The sequence below is a fragment of the Vicia villosa genome, linkage group LG2 (assembly GCF_029867415.1).
Source record: "Vicia villosa cultivar HV-30 ecotype Madison, WI linkage group LG2, Vvil1.0, whole genome shotgun sequence".
Lineage (NCBI taxonomy): Eukaryota > Viridiplantae > Streptophyta > Magnoliopsida > Fabales > Fabaceae > Vicia > Vicia villosa.
The window spans coordinates 199,855,366-199,872,935 of NC_081181.1; the positions used below are offsets into that span (position 1 = coordinate 199,855,366).

A 17,570-nucleotide genomic window follows, 5' to 3' on the forward strand; every position below is an offset into this window, starting at 1 on the left:
TAGGTTGATTGAGCAAGGAAGTCCTGAATGGGCGTAGGAAAGGGAGTCTCTTTCAGGTGTGATTGAGCAGGAAGTCTTGGACTGGTGTGTCTAAGTAAGTTGTAATCACGTTCAGATTATATGAAAAGCTCTTGTGTGGTAAGGGGACTGGACTACTCTCGTTATAGAGGAACCAAGATAATTTTTGTAAGTGGTTTATTATTGCTTTTGCACTTTAAACTATTTTATTGTTGCTTGCTTACTCTAGCTTAGAATCTGAATTTCGTCATATTCTAAAGGTATTTTTATGGAAAAGCGAAATTTATCAGATACACAGTTCAACCCCCCTCATTATTGTGTATTTTTCTCATCTTCAATTGACATCTGAATATGGTATGTGCTTAAGATTTAACAATGGTACAGAAAAAGATCTTGAAGAGAATAGTATACTATATGGAATATACTCATGATAGTTATTCCACATGATTATAGTGCTCCTTAAAAGAGCCATTATTCTGCAAAACCACCTGCATTTAGTGGTGATTCTACTCACTTTTAATGGTAGAAGAGAAAAATGTACACGTACATTATTTGGCTTGATGATGAGCTATGAGACATTCTCGAGGATGGTATTGATATTCAGGTGAATAGGGTGGGAATGGTTAATGATAGAAAAGTTTTACACCATATCAAAAGAAAGTGTACATAAAACCCCACAATGGATATAAAAATTTGTGCATCAGTGAGGTATGTGAGGCGTTCTCCTTTGAGGTTTCGGAGATTTAAGAAATGTATTGATCATGAAACAATTGGATATAAAGGTTATGTTAGGAGAGATTGCGAGACTCAATGGAACTCAACATATCTAATGTTGAAGGGTGCACTAAAACATAACAAGACTTTTACAGAGATAGAACTCAGAGATCGAAAATATTTTAATGAAATAAGTAAGGACAAATGAGTGCCTAGACCAGAAGATTGGGAGCATGTTCAGTTAATACTTCCATTTCTGGAAATATTTCATGAAGTTACAGAGTGCATTTCGGGATCTTCTTATGTGACAAGCAACATGTATATGCTTGAGGTTTTTGGTGTTGGAAGAAGCATTATGAGCATGTGTAATTCAGAAGATGAAAAGGTAAGATCAATGGCTATAAAGATGAAGGAAAAGTACAATAAATATTGGGGAAAACTTGACCACCTTAACATGTTGTTGTTGATTGCAATGGTACTAGACCCTCAATGTAAAATGAAGCTTGTAGTATGAATAACAACTGAGATTTATGGTAGTGGTAATGCAAAATATTTGAAAACAAAATTGGATTCACATTTGAAGTATATTTTTGAAGAATACTGATAAGGCGGTGTATCGTCTTGGTAGTTCAGTCAATCTATCAAGTAGTTTTAATGCAGCTAATGATCCGTACCATTGTGATGAATTCTTCTGGTCAGATGAGTGCAGCACATCAGAGACAAATTACAAAAATATATTCAAGAAGAAGTAGAAAACCGTCCACCAAATTTTGATGTGCTAGAGTGGTGGAAGGTGAATTGAAGCAAATATCCAATACTAATACTTACAAGCATTGAAAGAGAGGTTTTAGCCATACCGATATACAATGTAGCCTCAGAATCTGCTTTAAGTAATGGAGGAAGGATCCTTGACGCATATCATAGTTCTTTAACCGCGACTAGTGTGGAAGCACTTATTTGTACTGAAGATTGGCTCAAAGGAGTAGTTCCATCTTTTCTTAGTATTGAGGATCTAGATGATATTGATCGAATTGAAGATGGTAAGATGTCAAAAAATATAAAAAGTAGTGTGTTATTATTTTATTGATACATATTAATTTTTTTCTTTCTTTTGCAGAACTACATTCTACGCGGTATGTTGGCAGTTGTTTAGTTTTTGTGTCAGTGATATATATTGATAAAAAAAATTATTTGATATACAAACACATTAAAAATAAGTTTGTTTTTTTATAAATAATTGATGTTGATGAAATAAATTTTTTATTCATATTAAAAATTATTAATGAAGACTTTAAAAACAAATCTATTTTTTTTAAAAATTGTTAAGCAAATCAATATTTTTTTAAAAGAATTGTTATTTAAACCCAAAAGTTAAAAAATGGTATATAAATCCGTTTTTTTAAAAAAAATCGGATTTAAATTCAATTTTATTAAAAAAAGAAAATCTGTTTTTTTAGACATATATGAAAACTAGTTTAAAATTTGGTTTAAAAATAATCCAATTTCTTTAAAAATTGGTTTTAAAATGGTTAAAACAAACTAAACTGGTTTAAAATTATGAACCGATTCTAAACGGATTCTGAATCGAATTGTAATTGGTTTAACATATTAACTTTTTTTGTTAAAGTGATTTATTAAAACTGCACTGGTTTGCTTTAGTTTAGTTTAGTTCATGAACCATTACTACACCATAATTCCATGAATGGTCATCATAATATTGTATGCAAATTGGTTTTAAGTGAATAGTATTATTATTAAATCAATCTTAGTATATTACTACTTTTTTGAACAATTTATGTTGTTTTTGTTGGATTATTTCAGAGTATTAAAAAAAATAGTGGCCCACTAATATGAGTGTTAGGATAAATATTTTTTAAACTCACTATTTACTTTGATTAAATTACAACATTTTGATTTAATATTTTTAATTATATTATGTGGAAGGGAAAGGGGACTAACATGTAATATTAGAATTTTAATTTTCAAATTAAATATTAAGTAAAAAGTATTGTGAGAGTAAATTATGCTTATAATATATTTTAGTCTTGCGTGAGATTCTTTATGAGAGGTGGATAGAGATCAAATTTAATTTATTAAATAATGTATCAAAACTATTATGTTTTCTAAATACTACATTAGTTTTTGTAAATACAACTTTTTAATCGAATACGACAAAATTTTACGCTTCATTAAAAAATTAATTTTTTAATTGAATATTACAAAGTATCTAAATTAAATAAGAGTTTTAATAAAAAATTAATTTTATTTAAAATTTAAAATCTTTTAAATTTGTTAAGTTATATTATTCTCAACAAAATTTTGGAAATTAAAAAGAACCATACCCTCTAAACAAAAGTTTTTTAAAAATATGCTAAACAAAATATAAATTATTATCTTTATCAGATTTAAAATTTGTAAAATATTTAGACTTATTACCCTCAATAAAATTTTGTAAATTCATAAGAATCGTATAAGAATCATGTCCTTTTATATGTATACAAGAATTTATATTATGTGATACATGTGAAAAATCATATTTTATTAATATATTAGAACATACAAACTTTGTTACAACTACTAAAAAAATACAAAATTTACCACATAACGGTTTTTATGTGCCATAAGAAATAATCATGTATACTAATATTTGTAAAATAAGTTGTTACATGAGCATAGATGAATCATACAAATTTAATGAGAGTATTATATACAAATTATTGTTTCATCTAAATGAATTCATATACGTATGCTTCATTTAAGAAAAAATTCATTTACGTTTATAGATGTAAGACACATGGTGATAGGTAGCAAGTACATGATTTTATCAATTTAAGTATAAAATATTTGAATTTTACAGAGATCAATCACTAATTACTGTTATTTGTTACTACGATGTTTATGGCTACACGATTTGTTTGTTTGCACGAAAATTAAACTGACGATTTAAATCATATTTTACAAACAAGATACTGGAAAGTGATTTTCGTCTACGATTGTTACTAATGTAAATTGCAACACTTTATTTTGATGTGAAAAATATTTAAGCAGGAAAATTACAAAGTGGATATAGTTCATGCAGGAGGGAGGCAAGTAATCTCGGAAGACCCTACTTTAGTGGATGTAATGCATGCAGAAGGAAAACAAGTAAAATCGGAAGACCTTACCTAATAGATATAATCCATGCAGAAGAGAGGCAGGGAAATCCGTAAAATCCTACCTTAGTGGGAAACAGATAGTCGTTCGTCAAGTACGTTCGAAACATTGGTTAGGCTACAGGTTCGTTAAGACTTTAACATCAAAAATTTGTAGCTTTTATTGTTTTATATAAAAAGTGTAATTAGGGTATCATTTTTCATGTGTTGCGTGAATCTGATATATGTCTTGTTCCTTAATTTTGCAAAATAGCACGTGAGTGTAGTACTAGTAAAGCGATAATGAGGATAGAGAACCATGTAGAGTCGAGTGGGTATATGGTTTAGTAGGGGCTACGATGAGATGTAGCATCTCACCTCTTTCTTGTTGTTTATTTGCATATAAGGAAGGTATATATGAGTAAAGGAAGTAACTGAATATCAGAGTAGCTGGAAGATATCTTTCCTTGTTTTGTATTCCACTGTGTATTCTCCTATATGGATTGTTTTTTACATGTTATATTATAGAGATGCCCTCGTATCCCTTAGAGACATGGTTAACTGTAATGCCCCAGATTGCTTTAAGGGTTATTGAGTGGAAGAAAAGTTTCTTGGAGGCCAAAACTGTAATGCCCCAGATTGCTTTAAGGGTTATTGAGTGACCCTATAAACCCACACGATTTATGAGAGACTTCCCAGAATATCACCCATCCAAATACTACTCCAAGTCAAGCCTCATTAACTATGGGGTTCTAATTTGTTAGGCTACCGAAAAGAAGATGCAATTTGTTGATATATGTAGTACCTATCAATTCTTACAAGCCTTAATTCAACCATGCAATCTCTTCCCTGCACAGCCTCAAGATCCCTCTCACTGCGATGTGAATTCGGTGACCACACCTCGCCGTCTTCGGCCTTGGATGTTACTTGCGACCACTATCCGCCCTCTTTGGACTCGGGTGTTACAAAACCCAAGTTCCCCTAGTACTCACACCAATACTGGAAGACCTTCACGAAGGCTAAAGCGCAAGGATGGAACCGAGAGGGAGGAATATAAAGCCAACACTCATATTGATACTAGATTCGACCGTCATAACCATAAGTTCATTGTCAAAGAGACGATTGACCATAATGAAGGGTTGCCAAGACAAAAGTATAGGGTTCTACTGCCATCTCGTTGGTGCGATTGCAGAAAGTTTCAAGCCTTTCGTATGCTATGCTCCCATGTCACTGCGGCATGAGCGTATGCTAATCAAGATGCATTATCACTTCTATCTCCCACTTACAAGGCCGAGACTTTGCTCAGCGTATACAACAATAGCTTTCCAATGGTAGCAAAAAAGGATTATTGGCCTGCGTATGAAGGGAAAATTGTTTGGCACAACAACCAAATGCGAAGGAAGAAAAAAGATCGTCCCAAAAGCAAACGTATTACAACAGAAATGGATACGACTGACAAACTAGAAAGAAAGTGTAACGTATGTCATCAAGTCGGACACAACCGAGAAAATTGTCTCAATCGTGCTACAAGCTCAACAACATAAAAAATTTACTCACACTATTTAATTTATTTTTAGATTTGAACATAACTTTTTTCATCAATCATCTTGGTTACAACAAATCGATCTCTCTTTAACGTGCAATTAAACTACTTAACACAACATCGTATATAAGAAATTTCAACTGTCAAAACAATTTCATCTGTTCAATGCATCATTACTATAACATGTCATTTTTGGCATCCTCCCACCAACATTGACGTTTTCCAGTCGCAAGTGAGGTGACCGTTCTTTGTCTCTGAGTTCTTCTAACGACTTCACCATCTTGGATATCTATGTCTAACCAACGGATCAAGAATCTCTTAAGATGGTCCATAGAGTGAATGTTCCAAAATTTTATTTTAATCGAGGGTTTGATAGCCGAAAAATAACATAGCCATCCCTTTTGAAAATTATTTCAGATGTCATGAAGAAAAAATTGAGAGAAAGAGAGTAGATATGGGAGGAATGCTGGAGGAAAAAGGGATTATTTATAGAAAAGTCTCATACACACATGCGCCAGTTGAGATGACACATCCTCCTAATGCATGCATGCGTGCATGTGCTAGTTGAGATGACGCCTCCTCATAAGCATGCAATGCATGTGCCAAATGGACTGACACATCCTCTTTAGAGTTGAGTGCATGCGTCATTTGACACGGCGTGCACGTTTTTGTCATTCCCGAAACCTGATTATTTGTGTAATATTTTATAAAACATGGTTATTGATGTATTTTTATTTCAATATGTTGTCCTTGGTAAATTTTTTTTGAAAAATGAACATTAATAAACATAAAAAAATATTAAAAAACAAAAAATGCAATGATTATAATTTATTTTAAGTACAAAAATTCTAAAATAATTTGAAGGTGAAGAATAATTATAAGTGAACATACTAAATAAAGAAAATATTCTTTATAAAAGTTAATATTTCAATTTCCAATGCATTTTTAATATATATTGAAATACACGCATTTTTAAAAAAACTTACCACTTTATTCACTTAAAGAGTGTCCGAAGGGCACTGGTTAGCATTTCCCTTATAATAAAAATGATAGAAACAATTAAAAAAATTCCATAGAAGAGATGCAATAGCATGAAAGAAAATGAATAATTTTGAAATACTAAAATTAAACTGAATATATTTTCGTAAATATAATAATTTTTTAAATATAAAAACTCAATTCCCTTCTTCCGTTCAAATGGGTGACAATTGAATCCGTTAGGACAAAATCTATCTAATCCATCTATAAAAAAATTCATCAAATCCATCGGCCACATAAAAGAAGGTTAAGGTATTAAACAAAATCCATCCATTTATATACATGGATTGATTCAATCCATCCAACATATTTTAATAATACAATGAACTGTTATTAAATCATTTAACATTTTTTTTTCAAATATACAAAAAATTGAGTTTTTGGAAAATACAAAAAAAATCAAGTTTTTTGAAAATTTAAAAAAACGAGTTTTTTTTGAAAAAACGAAAAATTGAATTTTTTGAAAAAAGAAAAATATAATTTTTCACAAAAAGGAAAAAAAATGAATTTTTTTTTCCAAAAAACCTGTGTTTTTCGGAAATTCGTACAATCGAGTTTTTTTTCGAAAAAAAATAAAAAAATAAATTTCTTAGAATAATAAAAAAATTGAATTTTTCAGAAAAATTAAAAGTAAGTTTTGGAAAAAAATCAAGTTTTTTTTGTATGAATGGATATTCATTCATTAAAATGACGTTAATGGAATAATTAGATGAATTTTATTCTTAATGGATGTACTACATTTAATATTTTTAAAAAAGTTTTAGTAGACTGTTAATTGAATGTTTGATTATTTTGATCCATTCATTAACAATCCAGCCCATCTCCATCAATTTTACCACATAAAAGAAATAATTGGAGAGCATTTTGTTCCTCTTCTCTCTCATTCCTTCCCATCCTAAAATTTAAACTAAACACATTTCCTCTTCTCTCTCATTCCTTCCCACCCTAAAATTTAAATCAAACACATTTAATTAGAAATTTTCCCTTTCATCCCATCCGCTCCATCTTCCCCAACCAACCTCATCCTTAATTCAATACAACAAGATTTTATTTAAGAAAATTTCTTTATCAACCCCCATGTCTTCTTGGTCACCTCTGGTGAAAAACCCAAACTACCCCTAACTTCAGAAATGCATTTCCGAAATGCAAGAAAAAGGTGTTTTCGGAGATGCATCTCTGAAAGCGCCTTTTTATTTTGAAAAAATTGTCTTATTTCGGAAGTTCATTTCCGAAAACAGCATTTCGGAAGTTCACTTCCGAAATACTGCGCGTTCTGCAGATTTATCAAAACACTCCCCCTCCCCCATTCATTTACCCTAACTCAAATAAAAAACTAGCAAAGATGAAAATTTGTGCAAACACACTTCCAAGGCTGCATCAAGGCTCCAATCACATTGCTATACAACATTCAAAAGCCCTCAAATCACTCAATTTGTAAGTTTTGAATTTGTTAGATTCATTATTCAAATGCATGTTATTTAGGGTTTCAATTGCATAAATGATATATGGGTAGGTTGTTAGTAGTATTTAGGTTGTTTAGAAGCATTTTGAATTGGTTTTATGTCTGGTTTTGGGGTCTGCCATGGAAGTTGCAGAAAACTCCATCGCAGGGGTGTTTCGGAAGTTCATTTCCGAAAAACACCTCCATCCCAGTTTTCGGAAATGAACTTCCGAATTGTATCAGAAGTTCAAATTTTTTAGTTTTTTATTTTGTCTCGCATATTAATCGATTTCAATTGTTTACAGGAACATGTCAGGCAACCAACCAGCACGCATCAGACAGAGTAGGGAGACCCAGACTGCGTCGGCTAGACGCGAGCGGGCGGCGGCGCAGCTGGCGTCGACCCAGGGACGGGGGCACGGTCGGGGACGCCGTGTGCGAGTTCCCGTGGGCGAGGGAGAGGATACATCTGCTTCAGGATCTAGGAGTCGGCTGGCTCGGGCATCTTCTTCCCGCCAGCGAGAGGAGGAGGAGGAGGAGGCGGCGACAGTGCCCTACCACGAGCCGGAGGGGGTACCGGATGTTGACCCTCCAGCCGGGGAGGAGGATGAGGAGGGGGACGGCTATCCGGGAGGGCCCTTTGACACCTCTGTGCTGATTAGCTACCACGATCACGTCGCTCGGCGTATCTGAGAGGGAGAGGTATTTTTTTAATTTAACCGTTTATTTGTCACCATTTTTTATAATTTAACCGTTTATTTGTCGCTTATTTAATATATGTCGCTTATATAATATATGTCGCTTATTTGTTTTTTTTTGTAACAGGAGAGAGCCGTTGAAAATGGTGAACCACGCCCGCAAGATTTTCAGTCTGTTTAAACCAGCAGCTGAGTGGTTTAACGACCATGTGCGAGGTTCAGGGCTTAGCGGGCTCTGCATGACGGGGTACACCACCATCAGCACCGACATGCAGGGGGCATTTGTGGAGCGCTGGCACAAGGAGACGTCCTCTTTCCACTTGCCGGTTGGGGAGATGACGATCACCTTGCATGACGTGCAGTGTCTTCTCCACCTGCCGATTAGGGGGCCGCTGTTGACCCACTCCAAGATCCTGAGGGTCGAGGCCATTGAGTGGATGACGCTCTATTTGGGCATGGAGCACGAGGTTGCTCACTTTGAGTGCGCCACGACATCTGGGCCTCATGTCCAGTTCACCACACTGAGCACTTATTTTGAGCACCACCTGGACGCGGCTGCCGAGGCTGAGGGTGAGGGTGACGAGCTATTCACACAGTATCACCGCGGCTGCGCTCTCCGGTGCTGGTACATGCATGTGGTAGGCGCTGCATGCTTTGTGGACAAGTGTGCCAGGTACGTCGATGTGACCTACCTCCGCTACTTCATGGACCTGGATACCGTTCACCAGTGGAACTGGGGGGCAGCTACTCTGGCATACCTCTACCAGAAGCTGAATGAGGCCTCCAACTGGAGGACGAGGCAGTTGGTCGGATCCTGCACACTACTTACGGTACGTTTTATTTTAACACATTATCGTATTTATTTATTTATTTATGTTTCGTATTTATTTTTAATACATTATCGTGTTTCTGTTTCAGAGCTGGATCATCTCCTACTTCTCCCGCATCCACGGCTTTCACATCGATCCTGTATACGTGGACGCCATGCCCAGGGCCGCCAGATACGCTCTCCAGAGGGGGAATGATGCGGTGGGACCATACCGTTTGTACTTGGACCGCACGATGCACGACGACGTCACCTGGAGGCCGTTCGCCGACTATGCTCAGATTGTACCCTTTGACGGCATTGCTTATATTCAGGCTGGTTGGCATGCGGGACCGGCATCATGGTCCGGTATCTCCCTGAGCGGTGCATGCGTCAGTTCGGATTCGTGCAGCGGATACCCAGGTCACCCTTTGAGGCTGCTCCCGACACAGTGACCCGAGTGCAGCTCACTGCCATATGGGCGGACTGGCAGCATCATGTGGTACCGCAGGAGTACCGTCTCACTCGGGTCACACAGGACTGGCACAGTGAGGAGGGGTACGTCACATGGTTCTACCGGGTGTCCCATCCTCTGCTGAGACCCGACGTTCCCGGCGCTCCTAGGCCAACACACAAGGAGATCCTGGAGAACCAGCAGGCCGAGGATGACCACGCCATTGATCTCATGCCGATCTGCCAGCGGATAGAGATGCTTGGGTTGGACGCGTTGGATCAAGGGATCGTTGATCAGGGCGGTCCAGAGGCAGTCGCTGTGATGGAGATGATCATCACTGATGCGGGCCGTGCGGCGGGGTACAGGCGGCAGAGGAGGGCCCAGGGTAAGAGGGTTAGGCACACCCAGTAGCGGTCGAGTTTATTTATTTTTTGATTACGGATTGTATCTTTCGCACAGTGTTATTATTATTTTTCGGTTTGTATATATTATTTGGATTGGATTTATCATATTAGTATTTTCAGTTTATCTGTTGTTTATTTTATTTGGCGTTTGCGTTTAATTAAAATGCGAGACTGTTAAGAAAAAACATTAAAAAAAAACAGTTTCTGCATAATTCGGAAGTTCATTTCCGAAGACACCCCCCATGAGGTGTTTTCGGAAGTTCATCTCCGAAGACACCCCCATGAGGTGTTTTCGGAGATGCACTTCCGAATTGTGGAATTTTTAAAAAAAAAAAAGCGCTTCGGAAGTTCATTTCCGAAGCAGGAGTATTTTGGGATTTTCGCTGGGGGTGACCCCCATAGGGAGGTGGCTAAAGAAATTTTCTTATTTAATTCAATACAACAAGATTTTATGCTACATTAAAAAATTAATTATTTTAAATGAGTATTACATAGTATCTAAATTGAACAAGAGTTTTAAATAAAAAAGATTCGATCATATTTTTTCTATTTAAAATCCTAATTAAATACATGTCTATTTTTTTTCTATGCACACTCATTACAGTATTCCACTATTTTGTTACCAGTTTCACAAGAGTTTACCAGTACCACAGAGTACAACAGAAACACTCAAGGAGAATAACAACACAAAACCGAACTCAAATCTACTCTCTCAAATTAGTTAAAATATCCGTCATTGCCATTTCTGTTCCCACTGTCACTAACCACATTTTCGCGCTCTCTTGAGCTCTCTCTCTTCCGATAGTGATAAACAAAACCCTAAACCTCCACTCCCTCACTCAGATCTGTGACAGTTGAAACTATCATGCGCCACTAGGTTCATTTCACCAATGTCCGAACCTGATCCCAAACCTGATTCCAAGCCTCGCCAACGTTCGGTACAATGGTCACCGGCGACAACACCGGAGAGCAAACCGATTCCACCTTCTTCGTGGGCGAAGAAAACCGGTTTCAAGCCGAAATTCTCCGGCGAGACTAATGCTGGTGATTCTGGTCAGATAAGCTTGCCGATTAAGTCTAGAGAGCCTGACGTGAACTCGGATCTTGAAGCAGGCCGTGTTAGAGCTACTCCTGGAGTGGCAAACGGTGTGGTGAAAGTTCTACCTTCTAAGGATTTGGTAGTGAAGAAACGGAGAGACTCTGATGGAGTTCCGAGTGTCATTGGTCAGACGAATGCGGAACAGCCGGTTCGGAGAACAGCGAGGAGTGATGAAGCTGTTGCTTCCTTGCCGCAGACTGTGGAGGACGATGAATTTATGTCGAGGCAGTCGCATATGAAGTATGAGCTAAGAGATTCACCTGGTTTAGGTAAAGAGAGTAACAGTAATAGTATAATAGGTTGAGAATTTTGATTAATGCTAATGAATTTTTGTTTTATGTTTTATTTCATGGATGATTCAGTTCCCATTGGTGTGTATGGTATCCAGCATTACATTTCTATAATAGGTTCATTGATTCTCATTCCACTTGTTATTGTTCCTGCCATGGGAGGTACTCATGTGAGTGTGGTTTCATTTTTTTTTCAATTAGTTTATTTTACTACGCGAATACTGTTTTCTTATTGTGTTTAGTGGCTATAGGAGGATACTTCTACAGTGGTATCAACTGTGCTCTTTGTGTCTGGAGTGACTACTCTCTTGCATACTATTTTTGGGTCTAGGTTGCCGTTGATACAAGGGCCTTCTTTTGTTTATCTTGCTCCAGTTTTGGCGATCATCAACTCGCCCGAATTTCAAGGATTAAATGGAAATGTATGTATTTCTTATCTATGTTTTAGATGATTTTAATTGTTGGGTACACCGATGTTTAATTTATAATGGTTTCCATTGTTCCCCGGAGTTTCAAGTAGTAAATGAAATGTTCGTGTTTTTGCTTCTTTTTTATGTTTCTGATAATGTCTATGTTAATTGTTGTTCACATTATTGTTCCAAGTAACCGACATGTTTGGTTTTATTTATGGTTTTGTGGTTGGTTGTTCATGATATGTTACAGGTTTTGAAATGTATGCTATAATCTTTGATGAAATAATTGAAACTAAGATTGCTGATAATGTTTCTATATTAATTTTCAGAAATTCAAACATATAATGAAGGAGCTGCAAGGGGCTATAATTATTGGATCTGCTTTTCAAACTTTCCTCGGATATACTGGACTTATGTCCCTGTTAGTAAGGTATGCTTTTGAAGTTCTTTTTTTCACAACTACTTTTTTTGCCTTTAAGACATGCTTCATTGTTTCATCAAGCAACAATTATTCTTGTGGATTGAGGCAGTACATAATATAGGTAACTCCTAATTGTTGAGAAATTTAAGTAAAAGTATAGCAGATAATGTAGGTAAGAAGAACCGAGTTCGTAAAACAACAGGGAAATAAGTGTTGTATAGTACTAAAAAGCATGTTATATGTGTTCGGTCATCTATTTAAATTTTTGAAAGGAAATTATTGTTTCTCTTTAATTATTTTTATTTAAATATAATCTTTAATAAATAATGCCTATAATCAACAGTCGGGTTGGTTGGTTCTGTTACCATCTAGGAAATCAAGTTTAAGAAGCAGAGAGCATTCTTACATGCAAATGTGCCTTGTTTAATTTTAAAAAAAAAATTAATATTTAAAATAAATAAGTATAGCATAATTGAGTACAATTTTTCCACTTGGTAATAGTTATGTGTAGTGTACTATTCCTCTCGATTTATGTTTGGACAGCACTTGGCTAGTTCTGGTTTTGTATGTGAGGAGGAATATTTTGTTTTCTTCGATTATGTCATAGTCAACATTTTTTAATATGTCGTTGCCTAGAGTGACTATTTATAAATTATATGGATTTTATTTATTAGTTGTGGAAGATTAATTACAGTAAATAGAAACCTATATTTGTGGGACATTTTAGAGGAGTAGGATGGTGCTTAGGTTTCCCTGGCCTCAGCTTTGAGTGTTTTCCACTCCAAACCCACCTTAATGATTCAACAATGTCATAGTCAACATTTGTTGATATATCATTGCCTAAAATGAATATTTATCAAATATACGGATTATGTTGGAACATCTGTGAAAAATTAATTACAGTAGAAACCATCAGTTTGTGGAATATTTTAGAGGGTGGTAGTAGCAGTGAGGAGGATGGTGTTTAGGTTCCCCTGGCCTCTGCTTTGAGTGTCTTCCATTTCAAAGTTAAAACCCACCTTAATGATTCTTCCAAGCACGAAAGGAAATAGTCCTCCACCCCCTGTCCATCTAGTATCCAGACTGTGTTCAAAACTGGATTTCTTATGTCAATGTTGGTCCAAATGCCGTGAGGATTAAACTATTTACATGTTATATATCTCTAGCTGTCAGAGCCACAGTAACTTATATGGATTATATGGAACAGTTGTGGAAGATTAATTACAGCAGAAACCAACTATATGTGGGAGGTTTTAGAGGTTGGTAGCCGTGAAAAGGATGGTGTTTGGGTTCTTCTGCCTCTGCTTTGAGTGTTTTCCACATCAAACCCACCTTAATGATTCTCTCAAATACTGGAAGAAATAGTCCTCCATCTCCCCCCATCTATCTATTTACTATTCAGACTGCTCAAATGGATTTCTTATGCTAATGTTGGTCTGATTCCTGTGAGGATTAAACTATTAACATGTTATAGGTCTCTAACTGTCAGAACCACAGTAACTTATTGTACCAAAATAAGTTGTATTTTTCATCCGTTACTACAAGTGTCTCTAGATTTTTGACCCCATGTAATGATTGCTCACCATGATTTGATTACTTTTGTGAATGAAATAAAAGTAATATGTTTCTCATGTCAATTTCAGGTTTATCAATCCTGTGGTTGTATCCCCAACCATTGCTGCAGTTGGACTTTCATTTTATGGTTATGGTTTTCCTCTAGTTGGCACATGTCTTGAGATTGGTGCAATACAAATATTAGTAGTTATTGTTTTTTCTCTTGTAAGTTTCTTGAATTCAAGTTCCTACTTTGTCTACGGTATTCATCATTGTACTGTGCTGACAATTCATTATTTGTTGCTTTCTGCAGTATCTTCGTAAACTATCTGTTTTTGGACACCGCATATTTCTTATATATGCAGTAAGTGTAACACCACGATATCTTTCTGTGTTACTCTTCAGAATGAAAATAAATTTCAGTCGTGTAAGTGTAATGCCACCATATTCTTCTCAGTAATTTTTGCTACCTAATTTGCAGGTTCCTTTGGGTTTGGCAATTACATGGGCAGTTGCTTTCTTGCTGACTGAAGCTGGAGCCTACAACTACAAAGGGTGTGACGTAAACATACCTGCCTCAAATATGGTTTCAGAACACTGCAGAAAGCATATTTCAAGGATGAAACATTGTCGAATTGATACTTCTCGTGCACTGAAATCATCCTCATGGTTTAAATTTCCCTATCCATTGCAATGGGGTACTCCTGTCTTCAACTGGAAAATGGCCGTTGTGATGTGCGTGGTTTCCTTAATCTCATCTGTGGATTCGGTTAGATTCTTGTCTTTTTCATTTCTTTCTATTTTGTTTCCTGGACTGCATTTATTTATCTTGATTCTGAATATGTTGGTAGTAGCTTGATTGTATTTAATCGAATAAAGACCATCTGCTGGATCTTTTGCATTCTTTATGATATGAATGAAGTATTGTATGTAAAAGCTGTTCTATTTCTTACATATGCTCCAAGCTCAATAAAGATTATGACTTACAACAACAACAACAACAACCAAGCCTTATCCCACTAGGTGGGGTCGGATACATGGATCAAATTATGATTTACACATAAATATCTTTAATGAATGGTTTATATGATGAGTTAAGAAATTTGAATATGATATTTACTTAAAATCTACTGTCACTGTCTTTTCATGTTAACTGCAACATACGACATTGAAAGATAAAAACTTCAGACAAAAGGGACAAGGGGGCTTGAATATAGTTCATCTATCAGATCCAAATTTAAAAATGAGCTTTGCTATTTAGTACGGCGATGTTAACCACGAAATTAAACGAATAAGAGAACCGGCCTACTTGTTATCAATGTTTATAACCGACTCGGTCCTCGAAAATCACGGGATCAAGGAGTCGGTGGTCGAACTAAAGAGTCACTCCTTGAATGCATGAATGACTCGGATAAAGTCGGATGACTCAGTCACATAAATTGGTCTCGGTAATAAAGTTGCAGGATTATTAATCACTGTACTGTGTTGTTGATATTCATTTGTTTTAACTTTGTAGGTTGGCTCATATCACGCATCTTCATTATTGGTAGCATCCAGACCTCCAACTCCTGGGGTTCTTAGTCGCGGAATTGGTCTGGAAGGTCTTTGTAGTGTGTTGGCTGGTCTCTGGGGTACTGGAACTGGATCTGCAACTTTAACTGAAAATGTTCATACAATTGCTGTGACTAAAATGGGAAGCCGTGGAGCAGTTCAATTGGGCGCATGTCTTCTGATAGTGTTATCTCTCGTGGGTAAGTATCTAATTATCATTCTGTTGTTGCATTTGCATCTACCTTTGTCGGTTCATCTTGTGATGAAGAGCTGTTGAGCAAAATTAGTGTTTATGTGATGCTTGTGTCCTATTTTTGCTGGCTTCTTTTATGATGCATATTTTGTTTTCATTCTCTCATCTATAGATTTTGTATACTGTAAATACACCATGTTTAATTTTGTTATATAACAGGGAAGGTTGGAGGGTTCATTGCTTCAATTCCTGCAGTCATGGTTGCTGGTCTCCTATGCTTTATGTGGGCAATGCTTACAGCATTGGGCTTGTCCAATCTACGTTATAGTGAGGCTGGAAGCTCTCGCAATATCATCATAATTGGATTATCACTCTTCTTCTCTCTTTCGATACCTGCATATTTTCAACAATATGGCATCTCTCCGAATTCCAACATGTCAGTGCCAAGTTATTTTCAGCCTTACATTGTGGCTTCTCACGGGCCGTTCCAAAGCAAATATGGAGGGGTATGCCTCTATGTAATTTCAGTTACTATTGTTAATATTATGGGCTCCGTAGTTCCATTTTTAACCGATAAATGTATGTACTGTTGGTTGATAAGTCAATTTTTCTCTCTCTGAAAAGCACTTGTGGATATATTTCTTTTGCAGTTGAACTACATCCTGAACACGATATTTTCGCTGCACATGGTGATAGCTTTTCTCGTTGCTTTTATCTTGGATAATACTGTACCTGGAAGTAAGCAAGAACGTGGGGTATACGTTTGGTCGGAACCTGATGTTGCTAGAAGAGATCCTACTGTTACCAAAGACTATGGGTTGCCATTGAGAGTTGGTCGGATTTTCAGATGGGTGAAGTGGGTTGGCCTGTGAACGACAGAGGTCTCATTTGCTGATCATTTTCAGTAAGTTTGTCAACTGTTCAAGGTACCACTTCAGTCTAGATCTCGTTTTGTTGAATGGGCAGTATGATTGGTCGGTCATAGTTCCGAGTTATTAATTTGTGTACATCAAAGTTCCGGAGGGTCTACTTGTGTTATAATTTATTAGATTTATTATTTATCTAGTTTTGGTCCATTCATAATCTCCCGTTGGAGTTTTTTTTAGGCAGGTTTTGACAAATATCTCGGTCATGTATATATGAACATTATTATACCTGCCGGTCGGGGACCTGGAATTTTTTTCGTTAGTATATTTATTCATTCCAATCAAACTGTCTTCTGTGCATAGCTGATATAGTTGCATGAGTGTTTGAAAACTAGTCTTTGTTTGGTTTGATAAGCTCTGTTGAAGAAATTGACATGTTACATCTAATGTAAGCTTAGGATCAATCACAACCAACGTGACCTGTCTGCCTCTGATTGTCAGCTCACCATTTAAACCATATTGTTCCTAATAGACACTAATCCTGATGCAGGATTCATCCATTAAGGGAGAAAGATTGTCTTCTCAAAGAATGGTATGTTAGCATGAGAATATTTAAATTTTGTCCAAAAGGAAGCTGTAGATGAGAGTATAGGTTGAATAGAATGTATGGAAAATGCCCAGGAGCAGCCGAGCATGAGGTTTGAAAGAGTTTTACAAATTGAATTACACAATTGAGTATATGTGTACACATGAATACAATAATATTAAACAGATGATCAAACAATTGACAATATGATGATTAATATAATTTACTCCAAACAAAACCTTTGTACTAAATTTGATTAATTAGTAAAAACATCTACAATTAGAGATTTTCAGCATGACTACTAAGAGACCCGTGATGAATATTATTAATTTGGAAGTATATATAAATAGA

General features: G+C 36.1%; 1 protein-coding gene across 1 annotated transcript; it reads left to right on the top strand.

The window, feature by feature from the left end:
• Positions 1-10,826: 10,826 nt before the first annotated feature.
• On the top strand, positions 10,827-16,979 carry LOC131653563 (nucleobase-ascorbate transporter 12-like). Its single transcript, XM_058923746.1, has 10 exons — positions 10,827-11,614; positions 11,708-11,805; positions 11,887-12,057; positions 12,378-12,478; positions 14,113-14,248; positions 14,337-14,387; positions 14,505-14,792; positions 15,540-15,774; positions 15,987-16,273; positions 16,418-16,979. The coding sequence occupies exons 1-10, from the start codon at positions 11,137-11,139 to the stop codon at positions 16,637-16,639; spliced, it is 2,067 nt and encodes a 688-aa protein (XP_058779729.1). The 5' UTR covers positions 10,827-11,136; the 3' UTR covers positions 16,640-16,979.
• The last annotated feature ends 591 nt before the right edge of the window (positions 16,980-17,570 follow it).